The sequence below is a fragment of the Trematomus bernacchii genome, unplaced genomic scaffold (genome assembly GCF_902827165.1).
Source record: "Trematomus bernacchii unplaced genomic scaffold, fTreBer1.1, whole genome shotgun sequence".
Lineage (NCBI taxonomy): Eukaryota > Metazoa > Chordata > Actinopteri > Perciformes > Nototheniidae > Trematomus > Trematomus bernacchii.
In genome coordinates, this window is record NW_022987839.1 from 3375865 (window position 1) to 3397094 (window position 21230).

A 21230-nucleotide genomic window follows, 5' to 3' on the forward strand; every position below is an offset into this window, starting at 1 on the left:
CTATCATGCATGCTCCCTGGTAAGCCAACAAAAACACTCCAAAAGAGGCCCTTACCATCCACAACACCCTGCAGGATGACCGAGTGCCAGCCTTTGCGGTTGAAATACTCGTTGTGGTATTCCTCTGGTCTCAGAATAGGGATGTGTGATCCATCTACTGCACCTACACACTGTGGCACACCCCATCTGCCCTCAAAACGTTGCTTCCAGGCGCATACAGAGGAGTTGAAAAGAGCCCTTGGACATTCGGAAATCTTTGATCCACTGCACATTGGTGTACGTTGGCACCACCTTCTCCCACCAGGGCGATGTTCTGTTGTTCACCCAGAGAGAGCGCGGGACACGACGCGTTCCGTAGTATTCGCATATCTGGAACACATACAAAGACACAAATTAGCCCTACATAACTCCATAAATCCTACATTAGATAGTATTAATGTGATTTACTGAACGTACCATTGCTGTTCTTTGGGCGTGATAACGGTCATCATCCTCAGCTGTCCTACGGCGAAACATGTCCATAGCGTGTGCTTGTCGTCGTCCAGTCCTTTTGTTAAGGCTTCTTAACCGCCTTCGCCTCCGAATCAGCATCGCTATTGCATTTGAATGGTCGATCTGTATTTGTGGCTGAGTTATTGGCTTAAATAACTCAGTTACGAAGCTGTGTAACACGAGCACCAAAACCACAACTTCAGTCAACTCCATACAGTGGGTGTTTCTCAATCGCGAGTAAAGCTGCTTCAGAGCCACTATTTCAAGCATACTACGTCATCGAGTGCCGCCGAAGTACTGTTCCAATCTCTAGTATACTTGGAAATCTACCGAGCCCGGCGTACTCCGTTTGGAGAAATATCGAGTCTGCACATGAGTAGACTTCGCGGCCTTAAAATCCCCACAATGCTTTGCGCACGGACCAATTTCCCCAAATCTGTGGCGAAAGATGTAAGGCGGGGCCTCTCATATGACGCACACCTGCACACTTGCTAGCCTGTTCCACTCTTCGTTTTCCGAATGCCAGGAAGTATTCTTGACTCGCTTCTGAAGCAAGATGCTCGGCAGACATGTGCTACCAAGCAAGCGTACTCGCGATTGAGAAACACCCCGTGTCTGACTGAGGTCGGAAGGTAAACAGAAGCATACAGCGGAAGCGGAAGTTTTTTTTTTTTCTTCTTCTTCTCTCGGTTTTTTGGCGGATTGCAACTTTAAGGTGCATACCGCCACCTACTGTACTCGCCGTGAAGTTGTTTGCGGCCTGCCAGTAAACCCAAAGCAGAAGAAGAAGAAGTGACGTCAGCGGCTCATTTGCCTAATCCACCCCCAGGAACTCATTTTGGTGTGAACGCGATCTGCTTTAGTTCATCAGAACTAAAAGAGCTCTCATGAACTACTGTGGGAAAAGTACTTGGTGTTACAACTATGACGTCAGTCAAGATAAGCGATTGACTGACGGGCAAAAGGCATTATTTTCTGCTTTATTTTTGTATAAATAGGCATCCAAAATGTGTAGAACTGGAAGCAGTATTAACAACAAAAAAAACTGTGAGCTCTGAAAATGCAAATATTCTCATCATATCCTTAGTCCTGTTTCAGTTGCAGAACAATACTCATCCAAACGTTGCCCTCATATAACTTTTCAAGCCCGCCACAACATCTTATAGCAACTTCAAACACATCCATTCGTTTAATGTTTAATTCAAGAAATAATAAAAAGTCATTTCATTGTTTCCATAGAGTTCTTTATTATATACAGCTATGATTAATTGGCAGTTGTGTCGATATGTGGATACAATTGGCGTGATTTTTCTTCATTCATCAGTGATTTGAAAAGTGTTTGTTCAGGTAAGCAGCAGGAGACGATCACTCTTCCCAGGGGCTCATGTCGGTGTCGATGGCCACGCAGTTATAAGCAGCGTAACGCAGCTTCTCCTCACAAACCTTTGCACTGCAGGCACAACAACAGCAGAGAAAAAGGATGGGATTGAAAAAAGGAACATTAGTGTCAATAAAAATATGTTTTCATTCATAAAAGCTCTGACCAGTTGCACAAAACACCAAGTTCACAGATTAAACTAACTTTAAGGGATTCACTAACTATAGACAAAGACAAAACCTTTGAATGCACAAGTGAACATTTGAAGGAAACCCCCAAGAAGAAGACTTTAAGGGTTTTTTGTGCAACCAATTTTATTTTAAAGAAGAAATGAGCTCACAGCTGGTGTTTAACGTAGTGTCCTGCTATAGCGCCACAAACAAGTGCACAGTAAACACAACTGTACAGTAACAGATTTAGCAGGAACAAAACACATATCAGCGTACCTTGGGTAGTTGGGTAAATACAGAGTGCTGGAACAAGTGGACGAGCGTGGAAGTGCATCAGTTGTTTCCATGCTAAATGAGAAAACAGAGATATTAATACCATATTCCTCTATTGTAACGTTCTTAAAGATCCGTTTTTGAAATCTATAATTACATTTTTGGGGATGCACTCACCCTTTATCAGGAAAGACGTAGATCGGCGCAGGAAGACGACTTCTACCGGTTACAAACCTCAGAAACCTGCTGCGATCCTCTGAAAACAGATTTTAAAAAGTCAGTCAGAGTGTTTAAATTTGTATTTTTTCAGCGTAACAAATGCATCATAACACTAGTTGATATCACAAGATGTTGAATACAGTAGATATGCTCTGTAAAATATGGAAGAATGAACAGCAAACTGACCATTGGTGAAGCTCGTCAGTGCGTCCCATAAGTACTGCACTCTGACGTCACTCATTTCCAGGTCCTCATAGCGTGCTGGTGGGGAGAAAGAAACAAAATGAATGTATTATAATTAGTTCTTTTTGGCAGTGTTTGTTCGAAGATGATCCACAATCAAACATCTTCAGCCGTTCTAAAAAAAAAATTCATAGATGATTGTACGTTGATTCTTCTAAAAGAATAATTCTGATACATAGCTAGTTTTAATAACTTTCTCTTTGGATTAACCTCCTAATAAAGTTGTTTAAATAATCTGCTTTGCTTGTTAACATCCCTTTTGACAGTTGTGATGTTACTATCACATGTTTTCCAATCTTAGAAATCACAATGTTTTTTTAACTTCATTACATTTTTAGACAGAATTTGCAGTAAACAACAATTATTCTTAAGATGTGTCTTTTTGAGCTTGTTAGCATTCTGATGTTTAGCAGGCATATAAGCGTGCTAAGATCAGCAAGTTATCACTAAGCACAACTAGAGCTGAGGCTGATGGGAAGTATTGGATGATGGCGTTAGATTAAAATTGTATAAATCACTCAAGTTATGATACTATTATAATACTCGTCGATGGTTTCTAGCATGGCACTAAACGGACGGTGTCACTGAACACTCACTGAGTCGTTTCAGGGCTTCCACAGTGATCTCAGGGTCTCCGCACACTTTCTTCTCCACTTCCTGCCAGGTGAGCATGTCCAGCACGGCCTGAGGAACGACCTTCAGCAGCCCCGCCTGCACGGCTGCGATCTGAAACACACACACACACACCATCAGGCACACACACTTCAGGGATTTAGCTTTGGAACAACTAGCAGTGTGAAGAAAGGCAGTCCCACCTGCTGCCTGCTCTCCTCCAGTCGAGCTTTCTGCACCAGGCGGACAAACTCGCTGCGTTCCTCGTAACCAACGGCAACATTACTGCCGCCGGGGATGAGCTCCACCATCTGGCCGTCGCTCAGCAGGGTGGTGTAAACCAGCTCCTCCCCAAACCTGAACTCATACGTCTCCTGGTCCATGTTCTCCATGGCGTCCAGCAGGTTCACCTAGACACAAACCCACAAGTAACTTGAGACAGTGGCTAGAAAAATCCGGATTAGTGGCTACATGAGACACGACTGTGTATTCGTTATCATTTAATGCAGAGAGGAAAGATTAAAAAGGGTGTAGCATAAAGTATGGGATTTTAACGCTAAGTGCAAGGAATGGGTAAGATACCAGCATATATCTCCTGAACTTCCCCACTCAATCTATCAAGACCCGAGCAGTTCTATTAGAAGTCCAAGGTAAGGCACGGGCCGGCGCATATCGCTCAAAGGAATCCCTCGCCATATGAACTTTGACCCTTAGAAAGTAAAAGTGAAGAGGCACAACGTGTCAGCTCCCTTAGGATAGGTCTGAGAAACAGGGGTATGAAAAGAAAAGTAAGAAACAGAGGAAGAGAGGCACAACGTGTCTACGTACATGCACTCTCCTAAAATATTAAACGAGAAAAGAGGTGAAGAAATACAAAGAAAGAAACTGAAATGAAAAGGCACCACATTGCGTAAATGCTTCCCCTTAGAATAGGGTGGAAATTATGAAAAGGGGACAGGGGACACCAGTGAAGAGGGACAACAGTGAAGAGGCACAACGTGTCTAACCTTGACGTAATTGCACTCCCCAAAGATAAAGAAAGTAAATAGTATACGCAGAGAAGCACAACGTGTCTACGTACATGCACTCTCCTAAACTAGTTCAAGGGAGAAGGGGTGAAACACTAAACAAAAAAATTGAAAATAGAAAGTAGGAAGTAGAGAGGCACCTACCTAAATAAATGCACTCTCCTAGATTAAGTTAAAGAAAATAAATAACAGAAATAGGGAGCAAAAACAAGTACAAGAGGAAAGGCCCAACGAGTCTACGTAAATACACCCTCCTAGAATAGTTCAAAGTAAACGGGGTAGGAAGAATATAGTAAGAAACAGAGATGAAAAGGCGTGCGAGAACGCTTTCCCTCTAGACTAGGATGAAAATGTAGGATAAGATATAAGGAACAGAGATAAGGAGGCAACAACGTGTCTACGTAAATGCACTCCCCTGCCTGTCTAATGGATACTTCCTTCTTTGAAAAGTGTTTGTTGTAAATTTCATATAGAACATTTTTGCTGAGTTATTAACATTACTTTCAACCTTGTTTATGAGCTTTTCTGTTTGATGTTTAGAGACACGTGTCAGCAAAAAGATGAAGACTGGTTCGGAAATAGATTTGAACTCAATGAGATCTGGGATCTGTCAATCTGAACGCGGCCAGAATTCTTAGACAAAAACACGCTGCTGGCTTTTTACTAAGCATATCTGTATTTTTATTTGATTTATTAATGTCAATAATTGATTCCCAAGACGTGTAAGACTCAACAATCTCAAAATCGAGTCTATAAAATATAGATCAAATATCAATCTCTCTCCTACCAGTGCTGCACAACTCAGTCTGCAGAGCCTACGTTTGACATTCAATGTGATCAGGTGAAATCATTTTAAAGTCCTCACCAGCACAGAGTCTACAGCGGGGAAGTCTTTGTTCCAGCTGACTGCCTCTCCGGTCAGCTGCTTCCACACGAGCCCGGGCAGCGCCAACACCTGGGGGGTCACACACAGAAGGAAATCAACTCTGAGCATACTTTTATTCTTACTTTATTGACATACAGTTTATGGAGAGTAAACCGCACTCACCAGGAAGTCTTTTCCTCTGAGGGCCGCTCCCATCAGCTGGCCGATCCACTCGTACTTGTTGAACTCTCTACAGGACGGGTTGGGGACGTAGTAATCTCTGGCTTCTAAGGAGCCCTGAGGAGCAGCAGGTGAAGAAAAACAAGTGTTGATTTATTTGTATTCAGTATTAGTTAGGGGTGGGGGAAATAATCCATACAGCATAGTATCGCGATACTTTGCGTGGCGATATTGTATCGATACACGGACGCCGAGTATCGATATTTTATTATATAAACTATTCATATTGCAAATCCAAATTAAAGTTTTTGGTAACAATTGCTTTTTCAATCCACTAGATGGTGCTGAGCTTTTTCTTGTGTGGTCATAGCCATGGGCAGGAAGTTGGTCAAAACAAAGATGGAGTCAGCGGATAAATATATATATATATATATATATATGAATATATCGTATTGCAATATTTAGCATATCGTAGAATCGCAATACTGTTGTATCGTGGCTTAAGTATCGCGATATTATCGTATTGTGGGAAGCCTGGTGATTCCCATCCTAGTATGATTCCTGTAACAATTATACTTTGGTAACATTTGTATTTTCTGTAGCTGGTGAGGGTGAGGTGTTACCTGGTTGGACGTGCGACTGAAGAAGGGCAGCGGCATGGCGCACTCGGCTGAGCTGGGACAGAGTTCCTCCGACATGTCAGCCAGGCTGTCCCGAAACCCTCCTCCCTGATCGATGATCCCCTCGGCGATGAACTTACACTCCCACCACTGGTCGTACCGCGCCGGCCATCTGGCAAACACAGAGGAGAGAGGCGGTGGATTCAGATCTCAATGGTCTTGTGATTCAGTCAAATTCAGGTAAAAAGCAAGATGAAAGGCTACAAATACACACCTGTAATCCAAAGTCTTCTCAAATTTGTCAGATGGCTTGAGGCCTTCATACACCTGCAAGGAGAACAATGATGCATTATGGGAGCTGTTACTATTGCTTTATGATTTTCAGAGACAGACAGACAAACTGAATAATATTTCCTCAAACCATAATCCCCCCCAAAGATGTTTTATGGTTCAGTATTAGCACACAAACGTACCAAAACTTCAATGACTCATTATGCAGAAAAGCCCATATTAGAACAATTCATTGGATTATAACTATTGAACGATTCATTTAGGTGTCGCTTTAATGTTGAAGCAACTAAAAGTAGGGCTTATTAATTACTGGAAGTATAAACTAACACCAAATAGAAATAGTCAAGTACTTTAAGAAGTCAAGGCAAGTTTATTTCTAAAGCAACTTTCAACACAAGGCAATTCAAAGTGCTTGAAAATGAAATACATTAAGAGAAACATATTATAAAATGGCATTTAAAAACACTTTGAACATTTAAAAGTGTACCCAAGTCCAGTACTTGAGTACATGTACTTAGTTCCTTTCCATATAGTGCGAGTACCTGATTGAGCACAGCGTTCTTGCAGCTGGGGTCCAGAGAGGGGTTGTCTCGGTGCTCCATGGCCAGCCGGCGGTTGATGTAGAGTCGGGGCATGAAGTTGGGCTTGCTGGTCTCCGAGTCCTTCAGGCACTGAGTGATGAGCGCCGAGCGCCGCTTGGACAACAGCAGGAACTGCTTTATGCTCTACAGGAGCGCAGGAGAAAGACATTTCAGAGTTATTTTATTAAGTAGAGATGCACTGAGAAATTGGGACATTATCAGAATGAACAAATAAAGCTTTTACAAGATGTATCAGCTAGTGGTTGTGGAGAGATATTTAATATTAGTGTCCAACATCAACTAAAAATATTTATAGAACTTGTAGATATTGTCAAAAGAGCATGGTAACACAAACTATAATATCTGTTATGCACTGTTTAACACTACCGTAACAGCCTTTTTCAAACAAATGTTCCTATGAATACCATTTATTTAATAAGGAAGTCACCTTGAGACTGACATATTATAATGATTAATATAATAATAACAAAACAAAGATTAGACAACAGATGTTAACCTGTTGGTCACAGGGGCACTGAAGGAATAACATGTTGCTTATTGTATACAGCGTACTGTATATGGAGAGAATAATGATAAGTGCTAATAAGAAGTGCATGAGGATATTCAATAAAACATTTATTACTTAATCTCCAAACTCTTTCAAAATGCTGTTTCACTGCAATTAAACAAAAGCCCTTTACCAGTAAGAGCAGCTACTTTGGGCTTAATTATTATTCAGTGTTTGTCTGGCATATATTAAAAGCTTCACAAAGACTCACTTTGATCTGGTTGAAAGTTCCCAGACTGTAATCCCAGGCGGGAACCAGGTGTGGGAGCACGCTGTCCAGCAGACAGATGAACCTGAGAGAGAGGACACAACAACAACATTGAGAAATGCTTCATGCTTAGAAATCGGAGGACCTGTCAAAGCATTGCATCTGACTTTTAATTTCTAACATTTAAACCACGTTGGAGTAAATGTATTGCAAAACACAGCTCATTTTGGGGATGAACATGTACAAGTGTACCTCTGTATGACGAGTGCTCTGCGGTACAGGACGTCGGGCGTGTTGCCCTGCAGGCGGGGGTAGCGCACCAGGTTGGAGGACTGGAAAACATCTGCGTTCAGACCCAGGTCTCTCTCACAGGACGATTTAATCTTCAAGCCTCGGATCCGGACATCTATGCCCTCATCTGCAGGATCAGAAACTTTATTTAAGGTTCACAAAAACACTTTAGAATCTTTTGATGTCTTCAAAACCTGGAAAAAAAGACACAAATACATAATAACAGGGTCTACTGATCAATTTCATATAGATATGGGACTTAACCAGGCCTGGCCATAATAGTATAGACATTTAATTGGAATTATTAACTTACCTGTATTTATTTAATTGAAAATAAGATGATTGATTTTCACTTGTTCCCTCTAATCCAGCGGTTTCCAACCTGTTGGCCAAGGCATTGCAAGTGGGCCGCCAAATCATTTGCAAGACATTATGATTTGTTTGGAAACATTTTCATTATTAAGATTTTTTTTAAATTTCAACCTCCCTTCCTTTCTATTTCTTGATCCTCCTTAGCAACGGTCATTACAGTCCTTGACAACGGTCTGTTCTACTGGATTTACAACGTGTCACATGTTCTGAATTGACCAATCAGAACTTTATTTAGCCTCCGTATTGTTTATGGTTGAATGTGGGCCGCGAACTGAGTTGAAAAAAGGTTGGGAACCGCTGCTCTAATCCACGCTATATTGAATTATTGTTCATTTGACTTTACAGAGAAGCCTGTTCAAAAGCCTTACCTCTACATTCCTCAATCCGAACCTCAATCACAGGCAGGTGAGCCGTCATATCCTCCAGCACACACACCTCTCCAATCAGGTTGCTGGAGGAAAATATATATATATATAACAATTATTATTATGAACGTTTTTTGGGAAATATGTTGACAAATATATATTGTTGAAGAGGCTCACTCGTCTATGGTGACGTCACTGAGCTTCTTCAGGTTGTCTCCCTCTCCTCCGTACACTGTGACTCTTTTGGGCATGTAGTTATCATCTGTGGAGTCCACCGTCAATATCAGCTTACTGGAAAAGCACATGATATACAATAAAGGCATGTCCACAAGAAGAATTCATTTGAGATGAGCTTAAAATACATCATAGATGAATGACCAGGAATTTAATCCTGTAAATCCTAAAAATACAATGTGAAACATGTAGCTGACATCATGAAACTCCTATTAAAAAGTTCAGAGATTAGATTACAACGTGTAAAATGTCAAGTCATTACAACTGTCTTTAAAGGTCCCCTATTATACTGTTTTTCATCAATATATTATAGGTCTCAGATATATACAAAACATGTCTCTGAAGTGTTTTGCTCCAAACACTAAACAGATCATTGCAGCATCCCATAATCCCCTCTGTTTCAGCCCTGTTTCAAAAGTGCTGATTCTCTGTCTGTTACTTTAGATAATAATAATAATACCTCTGAGAGATATTTGGTTAAAAAGAACACAATGGTGCTCTAGGAGGAGATTCAGGTGATAAGGTGGGGGGGGGGGGGGGTTACCTTGGTTGGTGATTGGCTAATGGTTAAACAAGCCAAACAATCGTTATGACATCATAAAGTGGCCAAAATCTGATCAGCTCATTTTCAGACATGTTTTTATATAAATGGATCAGGACAAAAAGAGAGAGAATCTTTGTTCCTGAAACTTTCAGAGTCTCTTTACACAGAGGGGACACATGTTGATGTAGAAAAGACATGAACAAGTGGATTTTGCATAATAGGTGACCTTTAAGAACTTGAGAGATAGTGTGTGTTTTAAACGCGTCTAAAGTGGCTTATGATATTCAGGAAGGAAGCTGTGACACAATGTATGACGCAGCTGAAGACCAGCAGCTCCCTCACTTCACCACGGTGCCTCTCCTCATGTGCAGGCGGATCCAGTGCTGGCCCTGCATGCCGTCGCTCTCCCAGAACGTCTCAGGGTCGCCGTCCGTCAGGTAGCTCGCCCCCCCGCTGGGATCCTCCTGTCAGCAAATAACAAGGTATATCTATGAGAAAATACCTTCGCCGGCTGACTCTTAATTACATATTTTTTTAACAGGGACTCAGTTAAAAGTAGTATATTATGAATAATGTCTGACAAAAATGCGTCATCATCGAGGTGAAAAGCAGACAGAAACAACCAGACCAATTTTCATATGCATTTCATATGAAATTCAAGACATACATCTCAAGAACCTACAAACTTTTGTACATTTAATACACACCACCAAAAACTCTCACCGAACATGAAGAAACATCGATGCTGGTGACGCACTGCTTCACACTGCCCAGGTTCTCATCCTCCTTCCCTATGTGGTCGTAGAAGTAGTGCACCAGGTCCTCGTCACACTCGTATGACCAGGTGGGAGGAACAAACCTTAAAGATTTGAAGGGGAAAATAAGCTTAATATGAAAATCTGTATCTGTATAATCACAAACAGGGATTCTCTGATCTGACTCAAGTCTAGGGCTGCAAAGATTTGGAAAAAAAAGAACTAACAGCGATAATTTAGGATGATTTTGCACTTGGGATATGATTCTGGGGTTGATTAATTTTTTCAGCATTAAGACATATTTTTAAATATGATTTCTTGCGTGTGTAGAATCATATTTGTAGGTTAGGATATCTTTGCAGCTCGACAATACTTAAAACATTTGACAAATATTGTGGTTCCTGCGATTTGAATATTGCAACAGTCCATACTGCGATTTGGATAAAATATTGATTAATTGTGCAGCCCTACTCAACACAAACATGCTCACCTCAGCTTCTGGACGGCAGAATCATCACACTCGGCGATCTTGGGCTTGGAGCCGATGTGCAGGGCGTTCTCCACCCCCACCACCTGCTCCCAGCGGTTGCAGGGCTTGTGGTCGTATCCGAAGAGCTGCTGCTGTCGGCTGATGGTCTCCGGAGACTCCACCGGCACCAGCCTGTCCCCCCCCTCCGTGTGTTTGCACACCAGGATCCAGCCCTCCTCCAGCTCCTGGCCCGGACGGTGCTCCTCCAGCTGCTCCTGGAGACAGACGGGGACAAGTTATGTCAACATGTGTTTTCAGACCACATAGAAAGTCATCCAAATGTAATAAACAGCTGATACAACTGTAAGAAGGGGGAACAGTTTGTTTCTGGTACATTTAAGAGTCGTAAAATGCCACTCAAGTATCTGAGTTTTATCTTTTGTAAAAGGTCCGACTCTTTGTTTGCATCTGTAAAAGAAAAATTGTTAAGATCTACATCAATGTAGTTCTTCTTGTTGTCCATTAGGGCTGAACGATTAATCGATTTTAAATCGAAATTTGAAATGATGCGATTGTCAAATCGCAAAGCCTGCAATTTTTTTTTAAACTTTCTTTTTTTGTTCTTCTTGTGTGTCATTCATCCACACCAATCAGAAGTGCTGTGCTCCACATGTACCAGCCATTGTTAACCAATCAGAAGTGGCCCATGATAGAAGGTGATAGACAGATTGATCCAATCATCTGCCAAGTATTTTTGAAAGTGCCTGCCCTTTCCAAATGGCTTCCAATGCAGCTTTCCTAGATGGTTTGGTGAAACCATCTGAGTCAGGTTAGTAATGCTCCATCACATGTTATCTATTACAGGGTGAGTCTTAAACTGAAGCTTGACTTTAAAGCAACCCAACAGAAGTTTCATGTAAGTTTAGTTCTTTCACTCGTAGCTCGGGCTGCGGGGGTGCTAGAGACGGGAGCACTTTGATACGACCTTCCTAGCCGGAGATATGGCCGCATTTTACAATAAACTTCAGTTGGGTCGCTTAAAAACAAATATCGCAAATCGAATCGCAATATCTGTCAGAAAAAAATCGCAATTAGATTATTTCCCCAAATCGTGCAGCCCTATTGACCATTTAACAAAATATATCCGAAACAGTCAAACTGCAACTCTCTCTGAATAAAGCCTTTGTTATTAACTTCACACCACATTCTAAAACTAAACAGACCCACCACTTATTTTTTAAATATATGTATTTATGTTCCTTGTTCACATTGCAAATTCTTTTTTATAATGTTGTTTTTCACAATATTGGCTCTTGTTTTCCCATTTGTATTTCTATTAATCTGTTTATGTATGAACTAAAGCAAATTCCTGGTACGTGAATCGAACTTGGGACTTCATATGATTCTGATAGACAACAAAATGATGCGTTTACAAAGATGAAAATCCTGAATATTAGTACTAAAAGACACCCATCTGTTGAAAAGTAAATTAATATAATGTAGTAGTTAAAGTAAAGTAGTTATGACAGCTCTTGAGGCAGAATTAGAATAGTTGAAGTAGATTACTGGGTGGTAGTTCAATGTTATGTCTACTTTCCTTTATAATCCTTTTCTATATATATTCGTTTTTTTACACATGTGCTTGCCTCTTTATTTAATAAGTCAGCCTACTAATAAAACACTAATACAGTAACCTGCAAGGGGGGAACTAAACGTACCTTGCTGATTTTCACCCACAGACCCTGGCTGTTGCAGAACTCCTCCCCTGTGGTCCGGATGCAGGTCCCTTTCTTTGGCTCTATGTAGTACTTGCATAGCTTCTTGATGTTTGGGGTCTGGTGTGGGCTGTCAAACACGGGCACGAGCGTCTTCCCCACCGTGGAGACTCCTCCTGAAGTTCCTCCTGTGGATGGTCCGGAGGAAGAGGAGGATGAATCCTTGCAGATCTTGTAGCAGACTTCTCTGGGAACAAAACACAGACACTGCGGCACCGCCTCGCTCCTCTTGAAGCACTCGATGCAGCGGTTCAGGAAGCGGATCCTGCCCAGCAGCAGGTGAGGGTTGTCGCCCACAGACATGATGAAGATGAGGATGAAGCTGGAGGTGACAGTCAGCAGCTCAGCAGGGGGCCCACAGCTGACATTATACCACTTTCCTGATGTTTCTGTCAAAACAAAGCCAACAACACAGAATATTCTCGTTACACAGAGCATTCAGTGAACAGCAGCCACATCCTGTAATGTAATTAGATTGTTGTCTCTCTTCCACAGGAGTATAAAGGTTATATTATCCTCTAATTAGTGACCAAAGTCCGCAAACAGGGAGAAAGTCTCGGCTCCTTATAAGAGCTAACGTTAGCATGCTAGCTAGGTAAATGTATTCTGAGACGTTAACGACAGCCGTTATCAACAACAACACGTTTATTTTAGAGTTAATGAGAGAGATGTAATGACATTAAAGACAAGGTGGTATCTAAAATTAACACTGACGTACCCTTTCTGCCGATTTATATTTATAAGTGAAACTCGTCTGTCGTTCTAATCTGACTTCTTTGGATTTCTCAACGCGGAAGAAGCGCATCAGAGACTTTTGACCCTCTGCGATTTCCGTCGTGTGTATTTCAAAATAAAAGTCTCACCGCGGATGGTGAATCATGGATGTATAAAGAGATTTGGAGGCTTTGAAAAAGGGGACAAATAAAACGGCTGCATACAGAGCGGTTGGAGTGGACCGGAAAACAATTGCAGAGACACTGCGAGAAGGGTCCAGCTGCAGCCGCAGCCAAACGGTGGAGGTTGAACCTGTAGGAAGTTGTACTTCCAAATGATGGTCAGAAGAGAGCGCGCCCAACACGTGAGACGCTGACGCAAGGATATTTAATGAGGGAGGTTACAGGGGAGGCTTTGCCCAGGGTAGATTCACTTTGCGAATCGCCAAACTTTCCTGGCAACCTCCTCTTTCGCGACCCAGTGACGTCCCACTTAAGGATGTCGTGTTTTTTCATCATCATCCGTCAGTGTCACAAGTTTAATGAAGTCAGCTTCTGTTTTCCTCAATGTAGTGTAGTTTTCCTTAAGACCCTCGATTAGATCGGTGCAATCTGTGACTGTTATAAACACAAATGTATTTGTGATGAGTAAAGGAGCAGCACTTTGCAGTATCTCATTCTGGATATCGGGGCTTGTAAGTTTCCCGTTCCCCGGCAGGTCGTCCAGTCGCCGTTTTATTTATGGGTCATAGTGAGAGATCATAATAGTCGAAAATTATAAAAGTAGGGTAGACATGTGGATATTATCCGGCTGAACAAAACGTGCATTTATCTAACAGGTTCGTTTCCCACAGATCTTATTTCGAGCTATTTTCCAAAATCCTATGGAGAAATCTCATCGCTTTTTTGTCGAGGGAACCGTTCTTAAACATGCTTTTATTGGCATGGAGTTTGTACATTAAGACCTTACATTACTACTTTAACTAAAGAAAAAATACTATTTATTTGACCCTTGCCTACAGACTGTAGTCTTTATAATGCATGCTGTTTACAATATAGAGTCTATATATCTTGTGTTTTGAAGGGAACTGCATTGTGTTTTTAGGACATGTATAGTTGGTAAAAAAACGAAAATATGTTTGATACATTTATTTTCATAAATGAGAGGGGAAGTCACACTGAATAATCACATTAATGTTTCAAATGCACACATAGTACTTTTATTATAGTATACTATTATGTGTTATTTCACAGATTGTTTCAACAATAAGAGAACATTTCTGGTTCAAAAACGCACAATGTGTTCAAGGGTCCCAATCATTTTCAGTAATTGTGTTCCACTGCAACTTTAAGCAATGACATTTCTTGTTCTTTCTGGTTGATGTTGATGATATTTTCCTCAGGAGAAGCATCCTCCTCTTCCTCCTCATGTGGGAGTGACGCCCCATCCAGCAGAGATGGAAGGCTGCAGCCGCGAAGGATTCCTTTACCTCTCAGTAGAAAACCCTCCCGACCCTCACCCTGAGAGCCCTTCAGAGGTAAATGAATCTCCAGATCCTCCGCACTCATCCTGCAAATAGCAAACATTTGAGTTTTAACGGTCCCCTATTATACTGTTTTTCATCAATATATTATAGGTCTCAGATATATACAAACATGTCTCTGAAGTGTTTGGCTCCAAACACCAAACAGATCATTGCAGCATCCCATAATCCCCTCTGTTTCAGCCCTGTTTCCAAAGTGCTGATTCTCTGTCTGTTACTTTAGATGAAAATAAGGAGCCCCTCCCCACGCCCCTCTGAGAGATATTTGGTTAAAAAGAACACAATGGTGCTCTAGGAGGAGATTCAGGTGATAGGGGGGGGGGGGGGGGGTTATCTTGGTTGCTGATTGGCTAATGGTTACGCAAGCCAAAACATCGTTATGACATCACAAAGTGGCCAAAATCTGATCAGCTCATTTTCAGACAGGTTTTTATATAAATGGATCAGGACAAAAAGAGAGAGAATCTTAGTTCCTGAAACGTTCAGAATCTCTTTCCACAGAGGGGACACATGTTGATGTAGAAGAGACATGAAAAAGTGGATTTTGACCTTTAATGTTACTGGTCTGTGCAGCAGCAACAAAAAGCATTGCAAAAGTTAAAATGAGTTGACCTCATGTCAAAGGTGGATCCTTTGAAGGCGGGTGTGAGAGTCTCTGCTGCCGTGGACAGAGTGTAAGGGACGGAGAAATGTCTCTGCTCCCAGTGCTTGTCCTTCTCGATGGGAGCCAGGTTCTGGTACATATCGTCTACAGCCAGCATGGACACCTGGAGCAGAGAGAGTGAGCGGTGAGCAGTCGATGTTGAAGAGAAACCTCAGATGCATTAGTGGATCATGAGACAATGAGCCCCTAGGCAAAGACATGCAAAAGGCCTCAAAACCCTACTTTACATTGGAGCAGGACACATATAGATTATTGTTTGGTCTCTTTTTGTTGTTGTTTTCAGTCTTTTTGTAGTCATTTGTTTCTCATTGTAGTACTTTTGAGTCTCTCCGCTGTCTTTTTGTGTCACTTTGTAGCTGTTTTGTATCTATTTTGTGGACATTGTCAGTGTTTTGGAGTTGTTGTGTTTCTGTCTGTAGTACATTTGTGTCCATTTGTTGTCTTTTAGTGTCTCTTTGTGGTCATTTATGTCTCTAGGTAGCAAACTTGAATGTCGTTGTCTTTATTCCCAGGGTGTTTGTGGTTACAGTGAGTGTCCATGGTCATTATAAGTCGCTTTTGTAGTCAATGTAATCTCTTTGTACTTGTTTAGCATGTCTCAAGTTCATTTGTATCTCTTTGTGATAATCTTGTTTTGGTAATTGGGTGCCTCTTTGTGGCCTTTTTTAGCTTTGTATTCAGTCTAAGTGGTCATTTTCTGTATCTCTGTCATTCTGTGTCTCTTTGAAGTTGTTTTGTCTCTTTGTGGTCATTTTCTGTATCTTGAGGTGACAACCTGAATGTTTCTGTCGATCAGCTGGTTGGTTTCGAAGTCGTCATCATCCTCGCCAAATGGATTGATGATCAGCTCCCCGACCTGCAGAGAGGAAACCGGTCATGAAATCCCAACAACAGATTCCTCAACAAAATTAAAACAAAAATCAGTTTACTACAAGATAAACGAGAAACACGTTACCTTGAGCCAGCCGGCGTAGAAGAAGAACTGCAGCAGAGTGAAAACAGGGACGTACAAGTCTATTTTGTGATCCTTGTATCCTTTCTCAGGGTTCAGGAATTGTCGTCCAACCACACAGAAGGCAAAAAAAGAGTAAACGGCTAAAGTGACTACCTGCGTGGATGGAAAAAAGAACAAGTCAGAGATTACATGTGGTGGTAGAAGATCGTGTAGTTGATAAATAGTAGATTAAAATGAAAAAATATAACAATTTTGGATTGATTTTGTATGAAAATTGACTAAAATGTAAGATAAAGGACATCAAATAAAGTAATAAGAAGTTTTGTCTTCTTATACTTTTGACCTCCTGATGATACCTGAGTGTAGACCAGAGGGATGCTGATCCAGTCGTAGTGGAACAGCAGGCTGCATTTTCCTCTGTACTTATTCAGCTCCTGCAGGTTTAAAAACACATCATTACATTTACAGGACGTGTTGAGACACTGGGACTTTTAAACTGCATTTCCACACATCCCTCAAGTGTGAAACGTTGAGTGGTTTTGTCCCACTCACGTCCATCAGCAGTCTCAAAGCGATGTCGTCTCTCACCCTCCCCTCCTCCCTCGCTCGGGACGCCAGGTTAGAGAACCAGGTCAGAGGCATCCAGTACTTGTTGAAGTCCGAGTGCAGAGACTCAAAATTATTCAGCTCGTGTGTCGTCATAAATCCTGTACACAGATCACAAGGTACACAGCGTACATTTTGTATTGAACATGTATGAAGGAGCAGTACAGCATAAACAAGGACACTATGTATTAGGTTTTTGGCTTTATTCAGAATTGCTATTGACTTGGATATAAATATGTCAAGCATCCTCATAAATCAACATAATTTAAATCTGGCACTTTGCCTACTTAAGAACCAGTTCAAACAGGGCAATGGAGAGATACATACTCAAAATACTGATTTAAAGAGAGAGGGATGTAAGCTTGAGACATCTGGAGATGGGAGCGGATGGATTCTTTACACAGATATGTACTTCTGATGTAATGCATATTCATGTGTCTGTATTCATGCAGAGATGTTCCACCATTTATTTCTCCCACCTGAACATCAATTGTTTTTTAAATTGTTAAAGGTTAAACATTGTTTTAGTATGTTAGGCTTTGACAGACCATTTTAAACAGTTCAATTAATCAAATTCAAGAGCATCCCTTTAGGGTTTTGTGTGACTTTGTCTCAAAATTGTTACTTTAAAATCAGCTGGGTCCTTCTTGTTAACTATAATGTTATATATTTATTAACTTACATTCTACAAGCAACACCTTCTTGTTCAAATGAATTCATAAAAACTTCAGGTTTTTCAGATAAAAATTGAAATATAATTTTATTCCATTCTATTTCTATGTAAATACTGCTATACTTTACTATTTATTATAGTTTTCTTAAAATAGTTATATATCTGTGTTTTTAATTCTTGTTTTACTTTTATGTACGCACCACGACACCAAGTCAAATTCCTCGTACGTGTCCACCTACCTGGTAATAAACCTGATGCTGATTCTAAAAGGTCCAAAGGAACAGCAGGACTTTAATACTGCACTAAATGTAACCTGTACCCTCCCCTCTTTATCCCTCACCGGCCTCCACGATGTGCTCCATGGTCGGGAACCTCTTGAGGACTCTGGTGCTGATGGAGCGCAGGATGAGGACGGAGGATAAGTTGGCGTATCTCATGAGGGTCCGTCGCAGCAGACGCCCCCTCTCGTCCGTCCCGTGCACGTTTCCAGAGACCACCATCATCAGGTTGTCAGGCAGAGGGAAGTTGGTGTACTGACCCCACCATCTGTTGAAGGCCAGGGTCACATAGAAGCCTGCACAAACAGTGAGATGCATCCAATAGACATTTTCTTTTAATTCGGCTGTTTTAATGCATGTGTTCTTTTGTTCTTTTATTCTTATTTTGGAACTTCATCCTCAGCTCCTATAATAGGTCTAAAATAAAATCCAAAATATTAGATCGATAAACACAAAAATCACCCCTCTGAAACCCATTAAAACCACATTTGTATCTCACTGCCATAACATTATTCATCATATTACATCAGCCCTTGCTTCAACATGTGTAGTTTTTTCTTATTTTATACTTTGGACATTGCTGCTGTATTATGTGTAAGATGCAATTTAACATAATCAGCTGCTAATCATTGACATACCCCAGACTGTGAACCCCCCTAGCTAAAATAAAAGGACAACATTTTAATTCAATTTGATACTACTGTATATAAGGATTTTAGTAAAAAAAAAACACTGTCAAAATTATAAATAATAATAATACACAGTAAGTGGATTTTTTTTTACATCTGATACTGTACAAAAATGTTAAAAGGCATCAAAATCAAAATGTTTGCTAATCATTGACATATCCCAGAGTTTTCATTTTAAAATGAAAATAAAACAAAAACACTAGCATTTTATAAACAACTATAAATGATTAAAATATAGAAAATTATTATTTGATAAAGTAACTTTAAGGACTGAAATGGTTGAAAATGATATCTAATTCAAAGAATAATTTAAAAGTTTGTGGCATTTTTATGTAAGGGACATTTTTAATGATCTAATGACTTCAGAGCAACTTGATTAAAAAGGAGAAACAAGGGTTCGGTGTCTTATCTTTTCATATCAGGCTGTGGTGAATTATCTTCAGATTATGTGACAGACAGGTCCGACTCACCGAGGACGAACAGAACTGGGATGAAGTTGGTGTTGGTGAACTGGTCGCAGTAAAGGGCGATCCGCTCAAACAGATCCTGCTGCTTCGGGGACAGGAGGAACCTGGGAGGAGAATTAAAACACCAGAAGCAAACACTTAATCATACCAAGCAAACAGCAGAATTAAAAGATGGAATCAGTGCATTTACCTGTAAAACACACTGAAGAACACATAAACCCCGCAGAAGAGCAGGAAGTCTTTGTAGAGCAGCTTGTAGATGCTTCCCTTCCACCTGAGCAGCAGCTTGCAGAAACCCCCAAATCGAGCGTCGGCCACCTCAAGAGTGTAAGAAACAGTCATGTCTGGGTTCGTTACAGCTGAATAATCCTGTAAAATATCAATATGTGATGCATGAATCATGATGTATACATTATATTACAACAATCTCCCTTTAAAATACAATATAAATCAGTGTCTCACCTGTGAATGCAGGTGAATCACCTGGTGCGGCCGTCCTGGGAGGAAGAGCTCTTCCTCTGGCTCTCAATTTAAACCTCTCTGTTGTCGTCATAAATTAACTTTACTAATTTATTACCTGGGAACCTGCAGATACACACCTATAGTAACTCAGTGAGTGTGCAGTTTTATCCTCGATTGGTAATGTTAGGGGCTTATTTTGTGTGATCAGATAACATTTATCATTGATTTAAAATATGAGCACAGAAGCAAATTCCCCCAGTGTTTAAAAAGTATTGATTACAGTTCAATTCAGTTCTTTGATCAAAGTTGATATGAGAGTATTTGTTTTCACAGAGCTGTAAATGTCCAACATGATTTAAACCGGATTTTCTTGACTTTTTATGAATGATTCATCTACAGATTATTTTCATAAATAATTCAATAAATAGTTGGCAATAAAAAAGTGTTGGAATATAATAAAAATAAGATTAAGAAAAAGAAAGAAGAATATAGTCATACGAATAATCATCACCATAATAAGGTATATAATAATAATAATAATAATAGGTTTTGTCATTGTTTGTTTGTTTGTTTTGAAAACTTGAGTGGGGATGAAATATAACATGACAACCATCTCTGTTGTTCTCTTATATATTCATATTTTACTTCATATATCCTTTTAAAATAAGTGTTTCCCATTAATTAATTAATTAATTAATTAATTGTATCTCTGTTTTCTTTTTGTTGCTAATTCATTTCTTAGTGTCATGTTGAAATCTTGAATGTGATGTAATTTTACCCCTACTCTAATACAAAATTATACAACAGAAAAATATGTAGAAACAACGCAAAATCGGTCATAAAATAGTTGCAGGTTTCATTTTCTGTTTATTTAATATTGATTTGAACTTTCCCTTACAAGAAACTTTGCTAATGCAAATAAAAACAACCGCACAAATATAAAAGACAGATATAAAACAATCTCAAAAACAGTTCACAAGAAACAGGAAGTAACGTAGAAGGTTAAGCGTAGCCCTTGATGGTTAAAAACAGTTATATATATTTTTCTTTTGAGAGTATAAAACAGTATTTTGAGTATTTTTCCACATCTAGTATCCGTTCCAGATTCTTCTAAAATCAGGACACTCTGACCTCTGTTATCTGAGAGAAACCGATGCCCGGCCACAGAACATCAAATAACCCCCAGATTGATTTGCACAGCAGAGTTATTTACTGTCCTGTGATAAAAACACGTTTACAGTGTCAGATGAGTTCGTCTCTCAGTCTGTTGTCATTGGCTGCTGTTCCCTGCTCACTTGTTTGTTTTTCACATCGTTACAAAGTGTGTTGTAAATCTGTTTTATCCTCTGACTCTATTTGCTCTCCGCTCAGCTGACAGGATATTTATGAGACCGTCTATCCTCCATCAGAGCCGGAAAACTGATCCCTGTGGACTTCCCTTTATTATTTATCAGCAGAATGTGAGCCTCACTCTGACTGTAGATTTAACTCAATGCATTTATTACCAATAGATGAATGCATTCATCTTAATAAAGTGTTTTTTCTTTGGCTGATAAATGACAGATGTAGTTCCTGTCACTAGAGGGCGCTCTCGTTGAGCAGCAGGCTCTCAGCAGGCTCTCAGCCCTGAGGCCTGTCGTCTGTAT

The 21230-nt window shown here is 40.3% G+C and overlaps 2 protein-coding genes across 3 annotated transcripts; both read right to left on the bottom strand.

Moving 5' to 3' along the window:
- Positions 1 to 1714: 1714 nt before the first annotated feature.
- hectd3 (HECT domain containing 3) lies at positions 1715 to 13359 on the bottom strand. 2 transcript variants are annotated; one of them, XM_034153071.1, is made up of 20 exons: positions 13252 to 13359; positions 12477 to 12922; positions 10780 to 11033; positions 10258 to 10393; positions 9877 to 9998; positions 8934 to 9047; positions 8760 to 8842; positions 7981 to 8146; positions 7732 to 7813; positions 6914 to 7096; positions 6355 to 6407; positions 6084 to 6252; positions 5464 to 5577; positions 5281 to 5370; positions 3591 to 3797; positions 3372 to 3501; positions 2719 to 2793; positions 2491 to 2569; positions 2317 to 2388; positions 1715 to 1942 (listed from the first exon to the last, which is right to left on the bottom strand). In XM_034153071.1, exons 2-20 carry the CDS (start codon positions 12834 to 12836, stop codon positions 1858 to 1860), a joined length of 2574 nt encoding a protein of 857 aa, XP_034008962.1. In that variant the 5' UTR covers positions 12837 to 12922; positions 13252 to 13359; the 3' UTR covers positions 1715 to 1857. The 2 variants fall into 2 exon arrangements, with proteins under 2 accessions (XP_034008962.1, XP_034008961.1); XM_034153070.1 differs by having other exon boundaries at positions 7981 to 8161.
- A 1042-nt stretch (positions 13360 to 14401) lies between these two features.
- Positions 14402 to 19609, bottom strand: best4 (bestrophin 4). Its single transcript, XM_034153072.1, has 10 exons — positions 19585 to 19609; positions 19313 to 19491; positions 19126 to 19226; positions 18029 to 18262; positions 16962 to 17116; positions 16766 to 16843; positions 16410 to 16562; positions 16230 to 16310; positions 15403 to 15557; positions 14402 to 14816 (listed from the first exon to the last, which is right to left on the bottom strand). Exons 2-10 carry the CDS (start codon positions 19462 to 19464, stop codon positions 14570 to 14572), a joined length of 1356 nt encoding a protein of 451 aa, XP_034008963.1. The 5' UTR covers positions 19465 to 19491; positions 19585 to 19609; the 3' UTR covers positions 14402 to 14569.
- Positions 19610 to 21230: the final 1621 nt, after the last annotated feature.

What these genes read in the sequence shown, in the direction of transcription:
- hectd3 (XM_034153070.1), bottom strand. Translation starts at nt 12,836, where the DNA reads ATGTCTGTGGGCGACAACCCTCACCTGCTGCTGGGCAGGATCCGCTTC. An exon ending in AGAGCACTCGTCATACAGAG is followed by an intron (nt 7,814 to 7,980) that starts GTACACTTGTAC and finishes CCTCTCTCTCAG; the next exon opens with GTTCATCTGTCTGCTGGACA. An exon ending in GAACTTTCAACCAGATCAAA is followed by an intron (nt 7,097 to 7,731) that starts GTGAGTCTTTGT and finishes GCGCTCCTGTAG; the next exon opens with AGCATAAAGCAGTTCCTGCT.
- best4 (XM_034153072.1), bottom strand. Translation starts at nt 19,464, where the DNA reads ATGACTGTTTCTTACACTCTTGAGGTGGCCGACGCTCGATTTGGGGGT. An exon ending in CTTTGAGACTGCTGATGGAC is followed by an intron (nt 16,844 to 16,961) that starts GTGAGTGGGACA and finishes TTAAACCTGCAG; the next exon opens with GAGCTGAATAAGTACAGAGG. An exon ending in GGATCCACCTTTGACATGAG is followed by an intron (nt 14,817 to 15,402) that starts GTCAACTCATTT and finishes TGCTATTTGCAG; the next exon opens with GATGAGTGCGGAGGATCTGG.